At 40.1% G+C, this 24,184-nt stretch overlaps 1 protein-coding gene and 1 long non-coding RNA gene across 4 annotated transcripts in view; one reads left to right on the top strand and one right to left on the bottom strand.

Annotated features, from left to right (window-relative positions):
- Nucleotides 1-6: 6 nt before the first annotated feature.
- LOC116844153 (basement membrane-specific heparan sulfate proteoglycan core protein-like) overlaps nt 7-24,184 on the bottom strand; it is a 280,015-nt gene continuing 255,837 nt past the window's right edge. Inside the window, exons 4-8 of one of the 2 annotated variants that reach the window (XM_032815346.1) lie at nt 22,716-22,926; nt 20,364-20,423; nt 16,754-16,904; nt 14,886-15,034; nt 7-3,963 (exon numbers count right to left, since the gene is read on the bottom strand). In XM_032815346.1, the coding sequence (XP_032671237.1) occupies nt 3,863-3,963; nt 14,886-15,034; nt 16,754-16,904; nt 20,364-20,423; nt 22,716-22,926 (672 nt within the window). In that variant the 3' untranslated portion in view covers nt 7-3,862. The remainder of the gene's footprint in view (nt 3,964-14,885; nt 15,035-16,753; nt 16,905-20,363; nt 20,424-22,715; nt 22,927-24,184) is intronic. The other variant, XM_032815347.1, reaches the window with a different exon arrangement.
- LOC116844154 overlaps nt 5,215-24,184 on the top strand; it is a 110,561-nt gene continuing 91,591 nt past the window's right edge. For both annotated transcript variants that reach the window (XR_004377986.1, XR_004377985.1), the window contains exons 1-2: nt 5,215-5,660; nt 6,399-6,649. This is a non-coding gene — a long non-coding RNA (uncharacterized LOC116844154). The remainder of the gene's footprint in view (nt 5,661-6,398; nt 6,650-24,184) is intronic.

The raw sequence follows: 24,184 nt of genomic DNA, 5'->3' as shown, positions 1-24,184 counted from the left end.
TCTCTCTTTCTCTCTCTCTCTCTCTTTCTCGCTCACTCTTTCTCACTTTCTCTCGATATTTTTCTGTTTGATCACTCTTCGTACGCACAGGAATGTATTATTAAGTCTTATAATTGAGCCACATTCGCTGCGAAAAATCACGGCGAGATTCGTGTCGAAAAACGTCGAAACGGGAAACATCGCGACCGCGAATGAATTTTGATTGAATTAAATTTGATTAGACATTTTTGTATTCGGTCGGACGTACGTATCGATCGCTCGATAGGGACGAGATTTCGCGCGATTCATGGAGAGATAAGAAAAGGAAAAAAAAACTTTTTGATTTTGACCGCGTCGATCAGTCCCTCCTACACTTGTGTGACTCGCAATTCCTGTTCAGAGCGCGTATCCGGCCGGCGATCGCGAGTGAAGTTTTCTCGTCGTTTCTCTTAGATCAGCGTAAATCATCGGTGAAGTGTACGCGCGAAACAGTGGCGACACATTCCTCCGCCGATTTTGACTGCGTCGGTCTGAAGAGTTCCAGAAATGCTCGACGCAGAAATCTCCAACAACAGATAGATCCTAACTTGTGTTTTCTGAGTTACAACGTTATAAAAAATCTATGAGTTCTAAGATAGATCGCATCTTAATACGTTAATTATTATGATATATTTCCCCGTTCTCTCTCGCATTACAATTGTATGTATATCGTAATAAACCTACTGTCTAGTGATTTATCGCTAGATCCTATATTACGTGCAATGTGGATTACTACGTGATCAGATCTAGGGTCTTGCTTTCTCTCTCGTATTTTCTCGCCTCGAGATAATGGGGGGCCGGAAGGATCACGGGAACAAAACCGATCGACGGTATTTCGGCGATCGAGATTTCATCGATCTCGCCAAGTGAGCGGAGAGACGAACGATCAGGCGTTTCTACCGTTCGCGAAAGTAATTCGACGAAAATACCAAATTTGAGATCGAGTCGACACACCGAAAGATCGCCCTATAATTTAACATTAATTGGCGAAACGAAACATCGACCTAAAGTTCCAAGTTTTAACGGTGAATTGCGACGGCTATGTACACACGGTTCACTTGCAAAACGCAGCGAGTGCTCTCGTCATTCTTTTCAAGAAGTTTTGTTATGCATATTTAAAATATCGCTGATGTCTTGTGGGAGAAATATAAATGAAATTTTAAAAACGTGTAAAAGATAAGACTTTCACGCTTCACAATATGAACGATTTGTGCAATTTACAGCACGGATTTAAGCACGAGGAACGATTAACCGACGTTTTGTGAAAGGAAATTTGAGAAACTCGTATAATGAAAAAAGGTGACTTTTTCCTCACCCATTAGTTTTGCAAAGGAACCTCTTGTAACTTTTTCATACGCTGAGAAAAGGATACTTGGAAATTTATTTGTGAGATATAAAGTTTATTTCTGTGAGAGAGTAAACTTTGTAACTTGTGAATAAATTTTCAAGTGTTTCCTTTCCTCAGTGTACTTGCTCGATCTTTCGAATCGTACTTTCCGCATGTCGACATTTAATATTACCTTAATGCATAACGAACGCTTGTTACTCATCTATCATTTAATTATACGTACGTATGTTTTTTTTCCATACTCACTTATCTATACACGAGTTCCATCTTTAGTACACTTTAATCTATAACGTCCGTTGTCCGTGATCGTTGATGTCCACTTGGATTACACTTTGTTTGATCAGAGTTTATTTTGACGCGTTTTGATTTTCGAAATGAAATTACTCGATGCAGAGCTCGAACGAATTTCTGGCAGTGAAACGATGTATTTGGAAGAGAAACATTTTATTCTGCATAAAAGCAGCGTTTTGATTATCGAACGACAAAGCAAGACACATCTCTGTCTTTCTCTCTCTTTCTCGCTCGCTCTAACGAGTCATTTGACAAGAAGAATCCCTGTTTGCAATAAACAAACAGAAACATATCGAGAATAGACCTATCTACGCTGAATAAAGTCTTGTAATAGTTAACAAATGCATTTGGTTGAACGTTTTAGTGCAATATTTGGTAATTAGTGTCGAATATAGTAATAGTTACCACACACAAACATCTGGTGATAATTAAAAAATAATTCGTAAAGTAAATTCTTCATCTAGTTAAATCAATCAACTAGATTTAACAAAAAAATCGTACCAAATAATTTGGTAATAACTAATGAATAGTTTGATCAGCACCCAAGTATTTGGTCACCCTTCGTATACTTACCACACAATGTGATGAGTATTACTGAACAATACGGTTTTATTCAAAACACATTATTTGGTGACACATATTATATAAATTGGTAGCAACCAATAAATTTGAGCAACAGAGAGATACTAAGTTTTGGTGATAAGAAAGATTACTTGAAAATTAACTAATGGGATATTGATTAAATTGATTGATTTATGAGTGATTAAAACTCGGTAAATTATTTAATTGTATTTATCTAGACGTTCAGTTGAAACTGTTTCACCGAGGCATCTGGTAACTATTACCCAGGCTTGATATCATCAAGCCTCTTTCCTTTTTCAGAGTTCTGTCGTTACTAAAATTATCAGTTGCCGCAGGCATCTCATTTCTTTCCGCAGGATAACGATTCCGTATACACTGTAAACGCTCCTGACGATGAGAACGTATTACACTTTCGCATAGAATTTCGCACGAGTCAAACCAACAACCGAACAATTCGGGCAAAACCACTAACACGCGTATAATTCAGGAGATGTACAGAACATATCTCGACGCGCGCTCAAGATCAAGACCATCGAGACGCCAGTGAGTCGTCTCGAATTCACGTCGTACACATATCAATAGTCAATGATACAAGCTATGTACAGTGTCGCCCAGACCAAGCAACGGAAAATGATTGGTTGGTCACGTGACAATTCTCTCGCACGTGCATTGTACTGTACAAAGTCACGACGAGTCCTCTACATGTTTATTCGCATCACTCTCGCTTTGTATGTACAGTAACCTCCGCTATTTGATAATCAGCACGCAACTAGTCTCGACGATCGTTACGTTATAAACTTTGATTTGACGTAATAATCATTTCCGTAACCATGGGAACGGCTCCAGCCAACGATACTTGATATTCGTAAACATCGGGAATCGCGATCTGTCGGAAGAAAACTCGGCGTCGCGCTGGTCATCGACGCAAGGTAACGCAAATCCTAGGGACGAGAATCGCGAGATGAGCGCTTCTCCTCGCCGTCGTAGGTAGGAAAGCCCCGAGGCTTTATTCGTTGAGCCGATTCGTTGGGGCGACTTTTAACACGCCGATTTCACGATACCGAAAGCACAAGTGCGGGAGAGCCCGCTTTGGGCGAACCTTCGAACGCGTCAGAAGCGTCGCGAATAATCCCCCCCGAGACGTTTCATTCCGAGACGCATTTCGCGCGACGACGGTTTCTTACAAAAGAAAGGGCAGTCTGTGAAGGATTTCTATTTCTGTGTGTGGTATGTTGATTGTTTTTTTTTCTTTCTTTTTTCGGTTAAAAACGTACGTACTAAGGATCGTCCGCCACGTCACTGCGTCCCTCACAGAGCTTGGTCCGCTGCACTTCGTTTGCACTGCGACTCCTCTCGTCGTCACTCCCGAGCACTCGACGAACGAATACGCGCAGCGTGTGACAACAGCACGCGAAGCGAAATCGATCTATCGCGGTCGGCCGAGCGACTTTCTTTTGTTTGTTCTGTTTTTACCAGAAGCGCGTGTCCCGTGCGACGATATTTGCGACAGTGGATCACCGCGTTCACTCTCTGGGCGTCCTCCCGACCGTGGTGTGTAATGTCTGACTTTCTTTGTTTTACTTATTCTCTCGTTAGAGGATGCTCGGCTCACAACACGGCTGCTCACCTTAGCAGATTCGCGACTACGAGGGTGATGCTAGCGAGTAGAATGGTCGGGGCCACTCCGCAGCTGCCGCCATGCTGCATCGCCGCCGGATGCTCGCCTGCAGCAGAAATGTGCAAACCGCATTTAGTCAGTCTTCCCTCGGCTATTTCGAGTCTCTCTTCTCTAGAGATTTGGAATCTTTAGTTACGCCGTACATAGTTACGTTTACATTCAGAGAAACAGACACGGTGATGGCGACTACATACAGGATGTCTTACTGCCGAATATCGAAGGGGCATATAGTAGACATTAAACCGAGACGAAAAGTCCTTCGTCACCTTTCCGTACGAGCGATAGTTAACGAGTTATTAATTAATTGAGTTTGACACTTAAGCGCGCCCTAATTGGCGGAGTACAGGTAGCGCCGCGCGTCGAAGAAATGCGAACTCCTGTTTCTTAGACTAGCTTCGAGGCATTCTGATCAGTGATAGCAGCAGCTCAATTAATTAATAAGTCGTTAATCATAACCTTTGATTAATTAATTCATTAATTAATCATTCGTTAACTATTTGTTAACTGTTTGTTGGACCTGCGCCTTTAACTTCATTGGAATGGTTATATCAAAGTTGAGGAAAAGTTAAAGAATATTTTATATAAGTAGAGAAAGTAACAAAATGTGTAATTTTTCTTAGTTAATTCACTAATGTATGTCATTAATCGGAATATTTATTTTTCCCTATTAATGACAACTTGAATAAATATGACAAAATGATAAAAAACGTTCACATTTCAAGGAAATGGAAAAAAATGGTTTGTAAATTTTACGTTTTCTCTAGTCAAAAGGTATTTAATTTATTCATTGTCACGTTAATTCAAAATTTTTTCTTGATGTTAATTTTTTCTCGTTAAGCATCTTGCCGTTTGATGACACATCGATGTCGTGAACGACGGGAGCAGCAGAGAAAATGATCGCGCGCGTTGAAACAAATCCCATTATATTTCAGCAGCTAATCCTAAATAAACCACGTCAGACTCGTCCCATTGAATATTATCTTAGAGTAGCTACATAACGCAGGAGTTTAATTGCGCGGCCCTAATTAGATTCACAATGTAGGTTAATCGCTCGTATAACGCGTTAAACGCTAAGCAGGAACTTTCTAGCCTACCGGCAATCTCGCAGGCAGCTCCTAAATGAAATAACCGGGAAAATAAAATGCAACGAAGCGAGCGTTTGCATTTTCCTCTAAAATGAACCTTCAAAGTATTCAGCTAGCAGCGAACAGCGTGTATTATGACGATGTTCAGTGTGTTTCAAATTTGTCGTCTGAATATTTCGCCGAACTCTCTTCCTTCACTATCCTTTATTATATCAGAAAAATCTTCCTTCCCAGTCTCGCGTGTTTCCACAACGGGGATCGTATATTCAATAACTAACGCTGCTTTCAAGCACGTCTTGCCTCAAGTTTCCCGGATAAAAGTCACGTGACCTCGGCAACAATAATACACGTAGATACGCAACGACCGTGCGATCATAACAATCCTTGATGCGAAAGTAAGTACCTCGGGAGACGTCGTACAGTGTTGTGTAGTGCCCGTTCTTATGAACAAAAATTGATATTTGAAATCTATTCGTCCATATCGATTTAAAATTTTACATATATACATACGTGAAAACAGTGTTTCCCTTATAATCACTAGCCAACTACGTAAAACAATTAAGATAGTTATTGAGAAGGGAATATGTCAATTGCGGAAAAAAAAATTAAATCCTCTGTCGTTCTGCGTATAAAAGTATTAGAATAAAAACATCGAAAAGTAAATATTTTTCGAGATGTATTACTATAATGTTCAGTTCCTTTTTTTTAAATATTTGACGTTCATAATTAGAATCGGGATACTCTGCTACTCTGTTTTTATGCCAACCGGAAAAATACACTGCTTGAAACGATTAGGGGATCGCTTCTTTAAATACCCGTGTTATTTAGCAAACACTTAATACTTGAGGCTTCCGCGACGTAAAATAATATTTGCTTGGGCTTCCGATTGGAGTCGCGTCTTTTGTCGAATTGCTTCTAGCCTTTCGTGAATAATTCAGTTTACTTCATTGGGAAGAGGAGCAACCTGATATTGAATACCTGTTTCTCAAACTATCGAATACTCCTTTCTCTTAATCTCTCAGTAAACGTCTTCATGTAAATATTTTGACACTTGTTAATTTGATCAGATACAGAATTATTCAACGGAACTATTTATTCCATGTAATGCCTTAATTGTTTCAAGTAGGATAAAATGCACGTCAGAAATGCACTATTGACGGGGAATTCGCGACTTCTTATTTCGTTTGCGACAAACTTTGCTATTGACGCGATCTTCGGTTTCCTGAATTATTTATACACGATGGTAGGCGAAATCACAATGTTATTTTGTTAGAAAGAAATTACTGAATTCGTTACTTCTAAATTGTTTTATTCAAAAGTTAAAATCTTTGCGAAATGTGAACTTCGTTTGTTGACAAAGTGTCCATGAAACGGTATATTGTCTTTGCCTTTCTAGGTCCTGTCGAGAAAAAACATCGTAGTATTCGATTTACGATTGTTTACACGCAACTCACGAGTATACCTGCTAAATATTAGGCTGCTATTGCGCGCTTTTCGTGACATCATCAAGTGCCGTTAAAATCATTGTGATCGCGAGTGCAGTGTAGCGAGTGAGTGCAATCGATGTGGGACGACGCTATGGAGGCTAGAAAACTGGACTAGCTACTAGGAATCTTGAATGGAACGAGCTGACTTCCCGGCAGCTCGGTGAGTGAGAAAAATGGGTATGAGTAGTGCAAGGTGGTGGGTTTCTTGGTGATGGGTATTTGTAAAATCTCATCAATATCAATCGCGCGCTCGTGATATCTCTTATCAAGTCCCATAACGTTTCTACAAATTAAAGAAAGGTGAAATGAGATTATGAGAAGGGTAAAATCTCGAAAATATTCTGAGTCAGAGGAAAGGATATTTTTCAAAGCGAAAAGCCGTCAATGTAGCATTACTCGCAGCGTCTATTTGACAAGCTCGCGATGAAATCGGTCGCGATAGATTCATAAAAGCGACTTTCACACGTAGTCGTAACGTTCGCGACGGGAGCGCGTTTAATGTACGCAAGGTGCGCCCAGTCGGATATAAAACGCGCCACGAGTCGAAACGAAATATCGCTCTGTTTGGCAATAACAGTGGCTCCGTCGGCCGTTATACCTGGCAAAACAACAATTTCGCGCTCAACAACGACGCCGTGCAGTATCGCCGTTGCGCGCGACATTCGGCGGCAATAAAGATAATCACGGATCCGGCGGCGGCATGACGATGGTCCCACGACGCGGTAAACGTCCTTTGGAAGGGCTGCGATTTATTAGCAAATTGAAAATCTCATTCAGCAAAGTTATACGTTTACCTGGACCGGAAAAATGACACTAGAGTTGCTTATGTAAGAGTTAGGATACTAACAAGTAAACCTACCCAAAAGGTATACTTCGATTTCTTTCTAATTAGCCACAAATGTAAAAGTACAAAAAATATTTAGGTCATATTTTTCATTAGCCCACTTTGAGTTTCATAGGCAGCTTATAGCTTTTTAATGTTCTCACTCCTATCATCAACTAGTACAACAAAAATGCATAAGAAATAAAATTGAATAATAAGAAATAAAATTGAATAATAAGAAATAAAATTGAATAATAAGAAATAAAATTGAATAATAAGAAATAAAATTGAATAATAAGAAATAAAATTGAATAATAAGAAATAAAATTGAATAATAAGAAATAAAATTGAATAATAAGAAATAAAATTGAATAATAAGAAATAAAATTGAATAATAAGAAATAAAATTGAATAAAATTAAAACAATATATGGTTAAATAATTTAAACAAAATCAACATAGCTGAGAACCATTCTAAATTTCTTTAGCCAAGATTCCAACCGAAATATTTCAAATCTGTGCTAAATTAGTCAAAAATGGTTCGAATCTCGGCCAAATTGAGAAATTATTGGTATAAATAATTTTTTTCAACTTTGTACATGTTTTGTTTAAATACTTATTATTTACAAGTAATTTTACACATTTTACTTCATATTCATAATCAGCAAGCCAAAAACGTTTATATCTTGTATTCAATTTTATTTCTTATGCATTTTTGTTGCACTGTTGATGATAGGAGTGAGAACATTAAAAAACTATAAACTGCTCGCGAAACTCAAAGTGGGCCAAAATAAAAAAATATAACCTAAATATTTTTTGTACTTCTACATTTGTATCAAATTAGAAGGAAATTGGGGTATAATTTTTGGGTAGGTTTACTTGTAAGTGATATGTAATTCCTGACCGGATCTTGTCCGCCATTGAAAGAGAAGAAGCGAATGAAAGTGCGAAAGATGTTCTATCACAAGTGAGAGAGAAGCTGTAATGATTGAAATGAAACGAAACAGCTTCTCTCTCACTCTCGTTCGCTTCTTCTTTATTGATGACTGACAGCATTAGGTGTTCTAAACCAACTAGAAATTTTGATAAGTTACACTTGATATTGTACAAGGACCTAATTAGGTAGAGTGAACTCCTTCTAAGTAGGACATAAGGATATGATGAGAAGTGAATAAGGGAGACTTTTATAAAGTTACGATAGTTAGAACTATCAGAGGTCCATATTAGGAGATTCTAATATGTTAACTTCCAAACTAGAAATTTTGATCAAGTATACCTGATATTGTACAATGACCTGGGTAAATGTAAGACAATCTTAAACAGGATATATATAAGTATAATGAAAACTAAATAAGAAAGATTTATAAAATTATAACTAGGCCCATCATAAGTTCACATCAGGATGCTAATGTATTAACTTCCTAAATGATCAGAAACATCTGATATTGTACAAGAACGAAGATCAGACGAAGAACAAGATGAAAATCTGACAAGAGTCTGACGATAAATCCTAAATAAAGTTCTGATTACCACGTTACATGACCTCTTAAGATTATTCTATAGAAACCTGATCAATGATTGAAATCAATCTTATCAACTCCAGCCCATAGGATAAGTTTCGACTACTCTGAAGGACATCGTCAACGGCTGCTGCGGGGCACGGTCGACACGCGTAATTGCGTTAATGCGCAGAGAGTACGTGCCGGAACGGATAACCCCGGGGTCGCGTACGGGTTTATCGGGAAATAATTGAAATTTGCGGTCAATTTTGCAGAGTAATCAGCTGTGTTTGAAATAACGTCGATGGCCAATGCGCCGACCGCCGGCCGGTGCGCCTTGTAAATTAATTATGCAGACGAACTGCGCCGCATTAATTTTCATCCGGCACCGGAAGCGGCCGCACCGCGAGCGAAGCGAGCGCGCGCTCACCGGGCGTTTCCGCACGAAAGTGGGCGCGATCGATGTCTCGATGGCTCGAGGGGGTGGCCAGCGTGTACGCGGGCGAGCCAGGGCGGCCGCGCGCGCGACGGCTGCGTGGAAAGCGGCGAACGTCGAAGAAAGCTTGTTAAGTTTTGCAATTCGATTGCCGTGCAAACGCTCCGCGCGGCGGCCACTCCGTTGCCCGGGACTCGCCGGAGGGGTTTGTTGATTTTCGCCGGCCGACGTGGGCTGCTTGAATCCGAAAACATTAATTTAATCAGGGCCGGCGGGAGAGAGGAGACCCCGTACTGGTGTTGTAAATTTATTGCGCCGGTCGGGATGCACACGGCGTCAGTGTCGGATGCAGCGAAACGAAAGTTACGGAATATCGACGACCGCGACGCGCTCTTTTTTCACTGAATAGGCTACCAAGATATACGCACGTTCGCGCACATGCAAGTGTACAGGGTGGGCCGATAATTCTGTGTCGTCATTTCGAACAGGGAAGTATCTACAATAGTATCTACAGTTTCACGAAGGAAACGTAACGTAGCGACAATGATCCTTTTGTGAATGAAGGTATAGGGAAGGCTACCGGAATAAGTTGGCGAAATCGATTATACTCTTCCTTAACAGATTTTAGAATCAAGCAAGCAGGGATTTCAGTCATTTTTGACATGTTTAGAATCTTGTTTGCTTAATTCTACGATTTATTAGAAAATAGCAGAAGTAATCGATTTTATCATTTTATCCCAGTAGCTAGCTTTGGTTTTCTCTGTGTAGGAGATTTCAATGTCGTCTTCAATTTTTTTCAGGTTTTTCTAACACATTCCTCTAATGATTCTGCGTATGAGAACACTAAGGTGGAATGATCGAGAAGTGAATATTTTCCGAGATATTTTTCATTTTATTCTGATACTTTTCAGTGCAAGATACGAAATATCTCGTAAAATATTCACTTTTCGACAACCTCACTTGGATACTTTTGTACGTAGAATAACGGGTTAAATCGATTGTAATAAAAGAAAAAAAAAAACACAAATTTTGAACAAGATTCCGTTGCATTTTACAGATTCATTAATGCACAAATATGCAAAAACTAATATCACCGATCGATTTTTCTCGTCATTCTACGTACAAAAGTATCTAGTTCGGAGAAAGTTGTCAGAAAATGAACAGTTTACGAGATATTTCATACATATTTTGCATTAAAAAATATCGAAATAAGATGAAAAATATCTCTGGAAGTGTACATATATTCTTCGGTAACTTTTCTCCAACACTTTCACGCGCATATTGCAGAAATTTATTTGCGTCAGAAAAACTATATGATTCCATTGAAAAAATTTAAAGTGACTCTGAGATCTCTCACAAGTCTCCACTCACAAAGGAGGAATCATTACATCGCGTCTCTTTCGAGACTTTTGTGGGAAAACTATTTTCCTGTATTGTTTGAAATAGCGGAGACACACATTTGGAGGCGGACAGAATTGTTGGATCACCCCGTATACATACATATAAAGTACACACCCGGGGTTATTTGCCCGACGATCGCGCGTATATTCTGTCGTCGTTGATAAAATGTCGACAATAGCGTCTGGTATCTTTGTTAAGAATCGATCTCTCGATTATAGCGCGCGCGCGAGGGAGACAGGGAGGAAAGGGGAGACGTGTGCAAACGGTTGACTTGGAACAGCTGCAGTTTCGGCACGAGTTCCATCAGACGCGTGCCGGGGCAGCAAGCCCGCGATGATTGACAGCTCGGATTGGTGAACTTGCCGAACAAGATATTACATGTGTTATCGTGAACGTTGCCGGCTGACAATAGATCAAAAGCGAGAGTATGCGTGCGGCGCCGAGTACTTGCCGCGACTCCAATATACGAGCCTGTCAAACTTTATGACGGCGGATTTCGATACTTGATGAATGAGAACGCGCGGGCGTCCCTTTCGAATGTCACACACTTCAGGAGCCTGACTTCCTGTCGCTAAACTTGTGTCGCGCGAGTGTGGGAGCGTTTATTGGCGCGAAATTTGTCGGCGGCGCGCGAGATCGCATGCCAGCGCAATCCAGAAGCCGTTGGAAGATTTTGCCAGCCCCCGAGGAGCCGCTATTGAACAGATTTCTTCGAAAGGATCGCCCGACAATGAGCGGGATGACGCGTGGGATATCTGAATTCCGTTCGCGCAGCTTTGCTAAATTCAACCGCCACGTCCCGGGCGATAATGACACGCGAGAAGTTCAAAAGGGGGTTTTGGAGTATTTACAAATGTATGATAATCGATCAAACGCGAAGAAAGGGCCTCGACTGACGCGAGTAGACCGCGCGATCGATAAGAGGAAGAATGTATTTTCAGCTACAGGGTGTTCCAGCTCGACTTCACAATCTCTCGTGAGGGCGTACGGTGGATTGTGAACGCAAAAGTCCTGTATCGCGTATGATCCTTCACCAATCTTCTTTAATTAATATTTCGAGATTTATCGCGAATATCGCTAAACAGTATGGAACTTTTATACTCTCCTCAATCCGTTCTACATTCCCACGAACGTTGCGGAGATATCGTATCGCGATATTCGGAATAACTATCTAGATATGCATTAAAGAAGATTTGTAAATGATGACGCTTGATATGGTAAATCCCTCTATATACAGGGTGTCCCAAATTCATCTCCGCAACATTCGTGGGAATGTAGAACGGATTGAGGAGAGTATAAAAGTTCCATACTGTTTTGCGATATTCGCGATAAATCTCGAAATATTAATTAAAGAAGAATTGGTGAAGGATCATACGCGATATGGTAGACGAGTTTTAGTGACGATGTGTATTGTTGTATATATTAGGTCCAACTGAAAAAATATCCTTTATTATTTTGTGAATAACTACGTTAAGGAAAATTGTTGTATGATTGCGCGCGACAATGCACAAATCTTCCTTAATTAATATATCGACATTTATTGCGTATATCGCAAAACGGCATGGGACTTTTGTGTTTACCTCAATCCGTTCTACGTTCCTACGAGAAAAGAATCTGAGACACTCTATATGTGTGTGTATATATCTATATTTTTTTTCTTTTTTTTAAATGATAGAGCGATATGCATTCATTTCGCAAACATAATACGGGGAGGTTATTATCCTCCGCATTAATATGGTATAACAAATGAATGAGAGAGCTGAGTTGGCATACGATAATAATACATCAACTAATTACTGTATAATTACGAGTAACGTATTCCAAATATGTACCTTTGCGAGTAAAGCAGATGGATCGGGACGTGAAAATATATCGCAAACAGTCGCAATACCCATCTATTTTCCTTAATTAAAAATACAGAAATGAGAAGGGGAAGTGAATAGTTTAAATCACTGTGACACGAAATCGCACTCGATTTATGGAAAAAGTTGGCACCGTCGCGAAGGCACGCGACGAGAATGAAGCCTCTGTTCAACTTCTGACAAACGAGTGTTGTTTTACGCGACAGCGCGCAGTATTTTAATATATATCGGTCGGGACATTCCTTCTTTTTCCCCCTCCGCGCGAGTGGAATACCCAAAGCGCGAATACCAGCCGGATCGTTCTCTAATCGAAAACAGGCGGTTAGCCGCGGATTCTAATCGAATCTGACGCGGCGAATGTGGAGGTGTAGGTATTACAAGCATGCCGGCGTGGAAATGTTTATACGCCGGCGATTTTTCCGCATACGATGGTGTCTCTCGAGTGTGCATGTGCGCGCGACGTTTATCGAAGAGCATGCACCTGACGCAGCGGCTCGAATCAACTCGCGTGTACTTCTTCGTCGCCGGAAAGGAGAAGGGAGGAAACGGAAAAGTGAGACCAACGCGCGAGAGGGAGAAAAATCTGTCAGCGCGAGCGGAGTCGTCGTAGGCGAGGACGAAGAAGATTTCGCGCGCGCGCAATTTATACGAATAAATCAATGGAATTGCAAACTCCGCCGCGTACGTGGAAGGTGCTTAACGGTAATCCGACGAGATGTAGAAGCAATTACATGGGTTACATTCGATAATGTTTGACTTTCTTTTCGACTTGATTCTCTGATATGCGTGATATGCTCTCGATCTTGCGTGAGATCAACTTTTAATCTCTAAAAGAGACGTTCTCTTTCTCACAAAATATTACAAAAATTCGCACGATTCGCGTTTTTCGAGGTCGTTTGAAGTTGGAATTGCAAAATCAAAAATGGCGTATCCAATATGAGAGATTTCCGGCATTCTTCAGACAATTTATATAAAAATGGAATAAAATAATAGTAATAAAAAGTAATAAAAAGTAATAAAGTTAATTGGTGGAATATGTTTGGTTAGATAAAATGTTACAGCTTGACTCGTCCCGCGTTATTCGGTTAGTTCGTTTACGTGGGTGAATCGCATTATAACGTGGAACGCGTAAACTGTCGGAAACTTGTCTCTGACTTTGCTTATCAAGCGGGAGTCTGCGTCTGCGTTTGCGAACGGCATGTCTCGTGTTTGCTGAATAGAAACTAATTGATCTTTAAAGCACGCCGAACTTCCGATTTAGGCGCTCGCAATTCCGCACAGCAGTGGCGTAATTTAATCCGCATCGTGTCACCTTGCAGGCGATAGAAGCCGAAAACGCGATATGGAAGAAGGAAGAAGAAAGTAATAAAACAAACGGATAAAATGTATTTAGGCTCTGTGGTAGCAATCGATTAAAATTTTCTTATCACCTAATTCCACCTAATCAACACTATTAATCGGTAAATAAATAATCGATAAATCAATAATCAAAATTATAATCAATCGTCATATATAAAGTAAAAACTAATTTCATCGACTGATGAAATCGATGATCGGGTCTGAGATATAGAAAGTAGGGAAAACAGACTCATCATTATTGGCGTGAAATTTGAATTTTATTTCGGGAAGATGCATTGGGAGAAAAAAAATTTAAAAAGTAAAAAAATATTTACGGATATTGATAACATATTTGCTTAAATCTAAATTCTTTTATTTAAATCAAACAAATAATTCCTTTTATGAGAAGCCACGATAGGACATTGCATATATTTTTTTATTTTAAACATATCTTATATTTGTATAAATACATCATTAATACTCACGGAGTAAACATTTTTTATTTTTTAGATATTTTTTCTCTCACAGTGTAATATAATCTCAATTAATTTAGTATCACCCGCTTGCTCCTAACTATCTCCCTTATTAATTAAATAATAATAAGCATTCCTCTATTTTTTCAAAATATTCGACAGTATTCGACGCAACATTGGTAGCCAACAATAATTATTTATGCATCGAATTATTATGAGAAATATCCGATTTATCTGACTAGAGAGGTGTGTGAGCGAGTAAATTGGGAGAAAAAGTAAAGGATTCCGGTCCTGCGCCGCGAGCATCCGCGTTCGTTGAAAATTTCGTAAATTATCGCAACGCGCGGGAAAGCGGCTCGGCAGATAATACTTGTGATATATGGAAGTTCTCGGGACGGCGGGGGTTATCTGAAAATTTTCACCGTGGATACTCGGACATTTCCATCGCGATATGTCATTAAAGCAGCCCCCGAGTATACGAATATCCGGACGCTTCTGCCGGCCACGTCGCGAGAGATGATGGGCCGCCGGATAAGTCCGAGCCACCGAAAAAAAAATCGCTTACCATTCAGCACGTGGACCATTACGCTCGCTGGGTTCGCGTTGCTAGGGATGCAGGTGTAATTTCCGCTGTCGGTCAATCTGGCCTGTGTCACCAGTAGTCTGCTCGTCGTGCCGCTTTCCGTTTTCTCGGTCTCCAGGGAAACCCCGCCCCTGCGGTGAACACTGAATTATCGCAGATACTTTGGCGCCGTTCTCGTCACACACGTTGCTACTTTATCATTAATCCTCTCTCTCTCTCTCTCTTTTTCTCTTTATCTCTCTTTCTATCTCTCTCGCCCCTCTCTGCGGAGAAGCTTAGGCGGAACAAAACGTCCGTAACAAGCGTAGCGCGCGTTACAATATTGCGATCGTCGCGTTTGTTGACGGATCCGACGCGTGAGCGCAGGGTAAATAAAAAAGAATTGATTCGCACCAGGTGCTTTTCTGCAAAATTGATGTATGGCGTGCGCCAAAGACGCGAAAAATTATGATCGCGTCGCCAAAACAAACTCATAGCGTGATGTTTTTATTTATGACGCTGACGCAACTAACTACGTGGATGACGTTGTATTAATCTTTGGCAATGCCAGCGTCGCGCTTTTTCGCTATCGGCGCAGAAAGAGAGAGAGAACGAGGAGGAGAGAGAGCGAGAGCGAGAGAGAGAGAGAGAGAGAGAGAGAGAGAGAAAGAAAAAGAAACAGGGATAAATATAATTATTTTTCTGTAGATAACCGTACGATCGAAACTGCATAGAAAAGAACGATGTTACAAAAAAGGCTAAACATTGTTTATTTCTTATAAGAAAAATGTATGAAATCAATCTGTTTTTGTTTTTGAGTCTGCTGAATTCAACTTACGTATTTGTTAAAAAAAACGAAGTTTTTCTGTAGAAAAACTGAATTTTTATAGACTTCCCTGCATTTTGGACAATTTTAAGTTTCACATTCGAGTTCAGCAGACCTAAAAACATAAAGATAGAATAGATTTCATACATATCCCTTATAGGCAAATTTTGGCTCTTTTTCGGTATTGTTCCTTCCTGAGATCCAGTTTGATTTCCTAAAATAATTATAGCTCGCGTAGGAAAATTTTCTGGGATCCAATTAGAGTCTATTCCGATCTGCTTAAAGCTGATGGTTTCTAATCGTGAAATCTACGAAGATTCAACTTGCAATGTCTCAAAAGTGCGAAGTGAGAAATCAAAGCAGATTCCATTTTCTTTAGCGAGCGTTAACGAATTTTGGAATAAATCAAGGAATTTGTTCCAAGATATACGAAACCCCGGAATAATTGGGATCTTTGCTGCGTACGGGAAGATACCGGCAAATTTCACTACGCGGGAAACATTCTGGTGATAAAGCAACGTGCATCTGTGCACACAGTTGCACAATAATGTTTACGAATGCAAACTCTACACTTGTAATTGGCTCTCAACGCTCTGCACTTTTACGATCGGAGAGTCTCGCGATCTTCCATCTGAAGCTACTTTCGTTCCGCACGAAGTTACACTCGAACTAATTCCGGGCAAAATTGCCGGATCAAAGGTCGCCCCGCTTTTTTGATTCCGGACGCTCTCTCCTCGAACTGACTAGCAGGCTACGGACGGATTAAAGGTGAGATACTTGGACGCTTTCCGCCCGATTGGCGATGCCGCAGAGTGGCGACCCGAAAAATCAACCGCGGCTTCCTCTTCGCCGGGGTTGGGAAGGGATGAACGCGCGAAACACACCGTCGAGATCCCCGAGCGGTTGTACGCGACGATAACGGCGGCGCATTCGCCGATCGAACGGAAATGTGTGTACATGTGAAAGAAGAGGATGGAGAAACGGTGGGAAGAAGGGGGAGGGAGAAAGAGAGCGAAACTGAGAACTCGATTCTCGCGGCTTGTACCTGGGACTGTCGAAATCCACCACGGCTGCTCCGTGATGCCACGAAACGCTGCTGGGCGGTGTACTTTGCACATTAACGGTGCACATGAGGCTTATCGTGCTACCCTTCTTCACATAGACGTCTTCCGGCCCCAGGATTTTCGCCTGAGCAGCTGCAACACACCGTGGAAACCGTACGCTTAAATATCCCGTACTCGTGTCCACCTGCGCTAATTAACGGGCCGCGATCGGAGCCCGCATCGGGCTATCGAGTCGCGCGTCGCTTATCGATGTGCCGTATGACAACGATTTGTTTACGAGGCATGAAATTTCGTGATATTTTTTCTGCTTGATCGTGCGGTTAATAGTTTCTCTCCTTCTTTTTTTGCCCAACTGACCAGTTTGCGTCAGCAACGTGGCGATCACGATAGGTCGGGTTGATTGAAAAATCGCCGCAGCGTTCTGCACATTAATAGGTATTTTTTTTTTATTCTCTTTGCTTCTTACTCTCTGAAATTCTCCTCGAGTGGAATCTCGCACGAAACGAACGAAAAGTCATTATATTTTTTTACTCGAAACGACGATACCGCCGCTCGAAATCGCAAGAATAAACGTTGGTTCAAAATGTACAAAAATTACTTTTCAATACAATGTGTGTGTATGCTCTCTTGTAATTATTCTCGTCTAATGTTCTTGCAATTGTCTTCTTCATTTAAAATTAATTTTTTTTTCAAATTTCACGAAGGTCATACTCTGTTACTGTCGGCTCCTGTCATGATCGATTACTGCACGCACACGTCTGCAGTGGCTTTCAATTCTGACAATTTGAAGCGTTGTAACTTTGATAATAAAACGTATGCAAATTGTTCAGCAATCAGGTGTACTCTAATGTAGACTTCACTGCCTAGGTATAGTGACGTGGAAAATTTCCAATCGGATACATGTCTGAATATTCGTGCATCATGACTGTTGACTATGTCAGTGCATCGCCAACGAAGTAGTTGTGATGCGCCTGGAGTTGAAAATTCTCGATGTCACTATGCTCAGAGAGCAGAAGTGTATTATTGGAGTAACTTATCAGATTCGCTTTTCAATTGGGAGAACTCATTGATGAGTGTGAGTATGAGTGAAAAATCATTCAAATTCGATGATCAATACTCGGTGATCATTCCACTTCTCGAATAAAATTTTACTTTAAGGAATTTAGAGGGCAGGCCGGAAATAGTAGGCAAAACTAGTTATTCTAGTATTTTTTAACAAGTTACAAAATTAAGCAAACAAGATTTTCAAACGTATCAAAGATGGCTTTGAAATTTCTGTTTGCTTGATTCTGAAATCTGTTAAAAAACAGTAGAAATAATCGATTTTGCCAACTTACTCCAGTAACCAAATAGCCCCGGTCTCTCCTACATTAAGATATCTTGGAATTTTCCTGAATCTCTCATCAATTTGTGAAGATGTTTTCGTGCGCAAGTTTATATTTGCAATGCGAAAGATATGTTATACACACGTGCCGGAGAAAATGTTCGTATTATCAATTCCGCATCACCGCGTGCGCTTGCAAGTTGGGCGATATTGACGCGTTTCTCTGTTAGTACGGTATATCTTATCTCGGGAAAAAGGGGCAACGCGAATCTTCGCGTTGGTATCGAGCCGACTAGATTATTACTTCGTGTCTCTCGATATAAAGTGTCCCGCCAGATATACCAATATCATCGATTCCACTCGAGGTATTACAAAGTTATCCATGTCGTAAGTTCGAGGATATCTCCGATTAAATGAGCCGATATAAATAACGCGTTTCCGCGACGCGTGTCGAACTTTCAACCAATTCTGGGAGTCGTTTTTCGTAAGGTGCAGTTGGCGATATTTCGATCGCAACTTAAGGAGCAATTTAGAAGTAAAAGTAAAATTTACGACTCTTACGCGCACCAATAAATGCTTCAGATAAAAAGTAGAACCCGGATGGATTGATTTATTGTAATAAAGATACGCGTGCAGAACGTGTTCGGTATATACGTGACCAATTAGTAGTTCCCTGAAACGTATGTAGAAGAGAGAATGCATGAAAGTTATTATACATAAAGCTGCCCCGCGACTTTCATTTATACCGACGTATTCCCCGAACAATTGAGAGCTAATTTCTCCCAGCGAAAACGTCAAGCCATTAGTAGTTACAGAAATAACAAACGATCGAAAAAGCGGGGCTTTTTGTAAACTGAACTTCGAATGAAATGGGTAACATTGTTATTTTCCTCGCTCAATTTCGCTTTGCTTTAACAGAATTTTATTCTGGGCTTAGAAAGATATATTGAAAATTTGAAAATCGCCATGAATATCTAAAAAAAATTATTGCATCTAATTATATGTGAATTTGTAGAATCATATGTAATCATACGAGATTATGCATGTCTACACGGAAAGAAAAGCTGTTGTACAAATATAATTGGCCGTAGTTATGCAAGAATGATCCAACCCATATATCTGAAGTACGTTTTTCTCTTTAAAAACATTTATTGACTAGCGCTTAATTCTTAAAAAAATAAAAAATAAGAAAGCCAAACTAGTAGAAAATAAAAATTGGTTTTTATTTAAGGCACCCATAAGGCTTGAATTTCTTTTGTTTTACAGAAAGTATACACTATCCGTTGGAAAAAAGCATAAACTCAGAAATCATAATTTTGTGGATTTGGATCATCCTTCCTCTCCGCAGCTCTGCCGGCCCTTAATTAGTGGCCAACTTTTCGACATTTTCGATGAGGGAAATTGAGCTCTGAATTACTCGGAGAATTACTCACGATATAAATTAATGGATCACTCTGCGTATATACACATACCGGTATCGATCGGCCGGCGATTTTTGCGCGCGTTCGCACCAACGGCAGACACTTACGTCAGCAGTTGGATACTTACTTGTTGCACGGACCTTTGCTGCAATCACTTTGGGAAACACAAGAGACATGTGACCATGCAAAGTCGCGTATAAACAAGGGATCGATCTGCGAACATATTCTTGAGAAATTCTCTACACAGGCTACGGGTCTCTACCGGCTACAGCGTGCTCCGCCATCGGCAAAGTAACTCGTAACCGTAAACAGCGAAAGGATCTACGAATCTTAATAAGTTGAGGCCGTCCAGCTGTCGCCCCCGTCGGAGATTTTCGAGTTTCCGCCGTTGCGCGAAAGCCATTCTCACGTGCCATTCGCCGAAACGCTTAACGCACGCGGGTTACATTTACGGCCGGCAATACTACGGCGGGAAATTAGCGCGCGTTAGCGTCAGCTGCATTTGCAAAGAAATATTTGCCGATAGTCCCGGGTATTTCATGTAACGATGCCCGAACGAACGAGCGAACGAAGAGCTGGTCCGTTTCACCTTCCTCAACGCTACGACCTCAACTCATTGGCGGACGAAAGGGCGCGGCCGTTAATTTGCGTTATACTATGTATATATATATATATATATATATATACATATATATATATATATATATATATATATATATATATATATATATATAGAAAGCGTCCATGCATTCTGTTATGGCACGTAACTACACAACGCAATAAAACTTCTAGCCGCTAGCAAATTCAACAGCTTGGAAAAGGAGTCTGCTCTTGCGTGAGTCTAACCTGAGTTGAACGTCCGTTGAATGGCGTTCGGTGTGGTGGTGGCAGGGACAGGGGCACTTTCTGGAATGGGAGGACAGAAAAGATATCGAGTTAATCGATTTCGTCGAGATCTATTGTTTCGGGGCTGGGAATTGAACTAACGTCGAAAGCACTACCGATACCGTGTATGGGCCATGTATACCTGCCGAATTTCGAGCAGGAAGGATGTTGTCAACGAAGTAGTTTATTGTTCTCTTATTCTTACTTATCGACCGTATCACATCGTGGAAGTAACGAGGCTTTCGAGTGCCTTAATTATTCGATATTCTGGAGCGTTTCGCAAGTACTTAGGTATGTGACGTGTTCGAGCGTCAATATCAGAGACTCGCGGAAATTAGTGCGAACAATGTTCGGAGGAGCGGATTGTCTGAAATATATAAGTCGTTGTCGGCAAGTTGGTCTATCCGGTTCGCCGACATTGCTATATATTTTTGCGCAGATTAATCACGCTAAAAAGAAAATCCTAGCGATAAATAAGGTAGCATTACATCCTAATGAAGCCTATCAAAAGTCGACATTGTAAGCATTTGTAGACTAGACTCGAGACATTGAAATTTTCATGAGGAAATATTTCTTCGTATTAATATATCTAAATACATAGTGAGTTAATGCCTATTACCGTCTAAAATATCTTCGAAACAAGACGCAAAGGTGACTGTGAGATCTTCGAAGTTATTCAAAAAAGGCATAACTACTGTAATAAAAGCAATACTCAAATTCATTTTTGCACGTATTTTCTTTGTGTGAAAACACTTATAATTCTGTTGCAACCAATATCGTAAATTTTGCAGAAACAAGTCAGTATCTGTGTGGTAAAGTTATCAAGTATAGTATCCCCTTGATCAAATGTGAATTTTTCACGGTTGAATCGGAGGGATTACATCGATACGAAGAAAATAATTTCCCGCGCGAGATAACAACACCAGATAATCCAGATTAGATTAATTGCGGGACAAATAATTGTGACTATCAACTCCTCTCCTCCACTAGTTAATTCGAACGAATAGTCGAACGAAAAATTACGATGGGACTACCCTACATTTAGTTGAATGTACAACTACTTCATAGATGCTAATATTTGTATATAACGGCAGACATGATTCCTCTGTGGAGCTTTAGTATCGGAAAACGCATCGAGCTAAGTCCACGAAGTCGAATGAAGAGATCCTTAATCCTACCGAAGGTGTCCTCATTTGCATTCACGAGCGTATGCGCGTTAAAGGACGAAATCGATACTTCGCGCTGGTAATCAAAGTAACTGTGATATTATGCAATCGAAAGATGCATCAAAGCTAATTGATATTTCAAGATGTTTCTCATGTGACAGGCATGCAAGCGAAAGCATTAATCACTTTGCTCATGCTGGTGCGTATTTAGGTGTCCAGCGGTGTCTTTCCTGATCAGTCAGGTGATAGACACTTGTATAAAAGCGTTCAGATGTATTCCTGTATCTATCATAAATTACGCAAAATATTTACAGCGGCATAAAGTCATTACACGAGATCTAGTTTAACCCTTTCACAGTTTTTGCTTGGTTTGATCACAGGAATTATTGAAAGTGGAAATCGAGACAATAATTAATATAATTGACTGAACGTAATAAGAGCGTCTATATTGATAATTACGCTAAAAGTGGCACTGGAATAAAGGTTGAATAGCAGACTCTTCTAGTGGAATATATTTTTTACACGGAAAAAAATTCCAGTTCGGGTAACTGAACGGGCAACAGACGAGAAACTCGCTGACGAGAAATAATACTCCATTACTCTGTGACTGAAAACATTCGTCTGAACATTCAGCTGCATTAACACGTTCGCTACCACGATTTATTTGGGGAATTCTGTATAGACCGCATTACATTTGTTCTCGCGTAATTGTATAAAATAGACTTGGTTTATTTATACATGCGAATATGCAAAGAAAAATGTTGTTGTCATATACACGCGACGTTGGTAGCAAACACATATTAAGTAAAATTGAAAATTTTGGGTAAGGATAAACTTGGGAAGCGAGAGAGATCGTCGGCACACATGAGTGATATCGGTAGGGTTAAAACTCGGTTCAGATAATTTCGAGAGCAATTGATCTGCTAGCAACATTCTGTTCCTACAACTGAGTTTTTCATCTGATCCCCAAGTAACAGAAAATTCAGTTACGCTAACGATTTTTTTTCCGTGTAAGCATGTCTAATCGGCGCGTGAGACAAGATTAACTCGACTTTTATACAGTTTTTCTTTTCGTTCATTTAAATAAGCGGTCCATGAAAGGGTTATATCTGGCAGATGTCTAAGTATCTTATAACCTTGATGTTACCTTCGACTTTTAACATGAAGGCTAAGTTCATTTTGGGCTCGGTGTTAACCTGGCATTCGTAAACCCCGGCGTCCCGCGCCTGGACGTACTCGATTTTCAACGTCCACTGATCGGTCGTCTCGGGGTGCAGAACGGAAAATCTTCCGTCTCCCGTGTAAACTTGAATCGCCGACGTCAAGATATGCAAATCCCTTTTACGTATCCAGGAGACCTGCAAGCAAAGCGAATGGCGGGTTAAATTCCGTCCGACCGAAATCCGGCCATCTATTCGCTGATCCGAATAATTAATACGGACGACTTATGCGTCCGTAATCGCAACTGATCATCCTCCCGTAAGAGTTAGTGGAGACCGGAGATGTCTCATATTTCAGAATTTCGAAGTTACAACTTCTCTCTTACAAGTCACAACTAATCGTTGTGATTGATTGTACAAACATGATAAAGGCAGCCTTTTCCTACATGTTAATGTCAGCCAACCCTTATATTTTATTTTGTAATAACCAAAATACGAACATATAATAATATAGCCATCTTCCCGGTATCGAGTTCAGTAGTGCAGGGTAGAGGAGGTCACATATAAAATATGTATTCTGATTAGTAGTTCTAAAGTCTCACCGCGAGAGGCTCCACAGGTCTCTTGCCGATCCTTAATGGACCAACTTTACCTCATCTATTTATATGCTCGATTTCAATCATTTTATGAATGAAAATTGCATTACCAAAAACAATAATATCATACACGTGCAAGAAATTTTATTCTAGCCAGTAACGCTTAAGGGAATGAATAATTTCCCGACATAACATTGACTTTTTTTTGCAAAGTTTACGTCTTGTTGCTTGCACAGAATTACAAACGCTTTTACACAACAAAAGTGCATGTAAAAATTAATTGGAACATTACTCAATATGTGGCGAAAACGAAAAAAATATATTTAAATTTAAATTTTGAGCTGTTAATGCAATATTTATTTAATACAAACATTCTGCAGGTTATACATACCGAAATTGTGAATGCTCCAATCAGGAAAATTTCAAAGATCACTACTACACTTTCAGAATTTAGTTTCGATGCCAAAAGAGATAGGAAAAGTTTTCAGAAAAGTTTATGATTGCATGCGGTTAGATTTTCCGACAACTATGACAAAGTAGAGCGAAAAATTAGTTCACGGATATCTTTCGAGATAGCACTGTACTTTTATCGCACTTTTTACAACATTTGAATATTCAGAGTATATATATATATATATATATATATATATATATATATATATATATATATATATATATATATATATATATCACACACATATATATGTATGTATGTATATGTGTACACACACGCGCACATACACACACACACACACATGCGCGCGCGCGTGTGTGTGTGTATATTCAAATACATTATTAATCGATCAGAATTTGCAAAGCTGGTGATCTATCTCTATTAGTATCTGAATCTAACGGAAAAT

Source organism: Odontomachus brunneus, unplaced genomic scaffold (assembly GCF_010583005.1).
Source record: "Odontomachus brunneus isolate Ranch 3 - 2012 unplaced genomic scaffold, Obru_v1 Obru_scaffold_039, whole genome shotgun sequence".
NCBI lineage: Eukaryota > Metazoa > Arthropoda > Insecta > Hymenoptera > Formicidae > Odontomachus > Odontomachus brunneus.
This window is presented reverse-complemented; position numbering and strand designations above follow the sequence as displayed.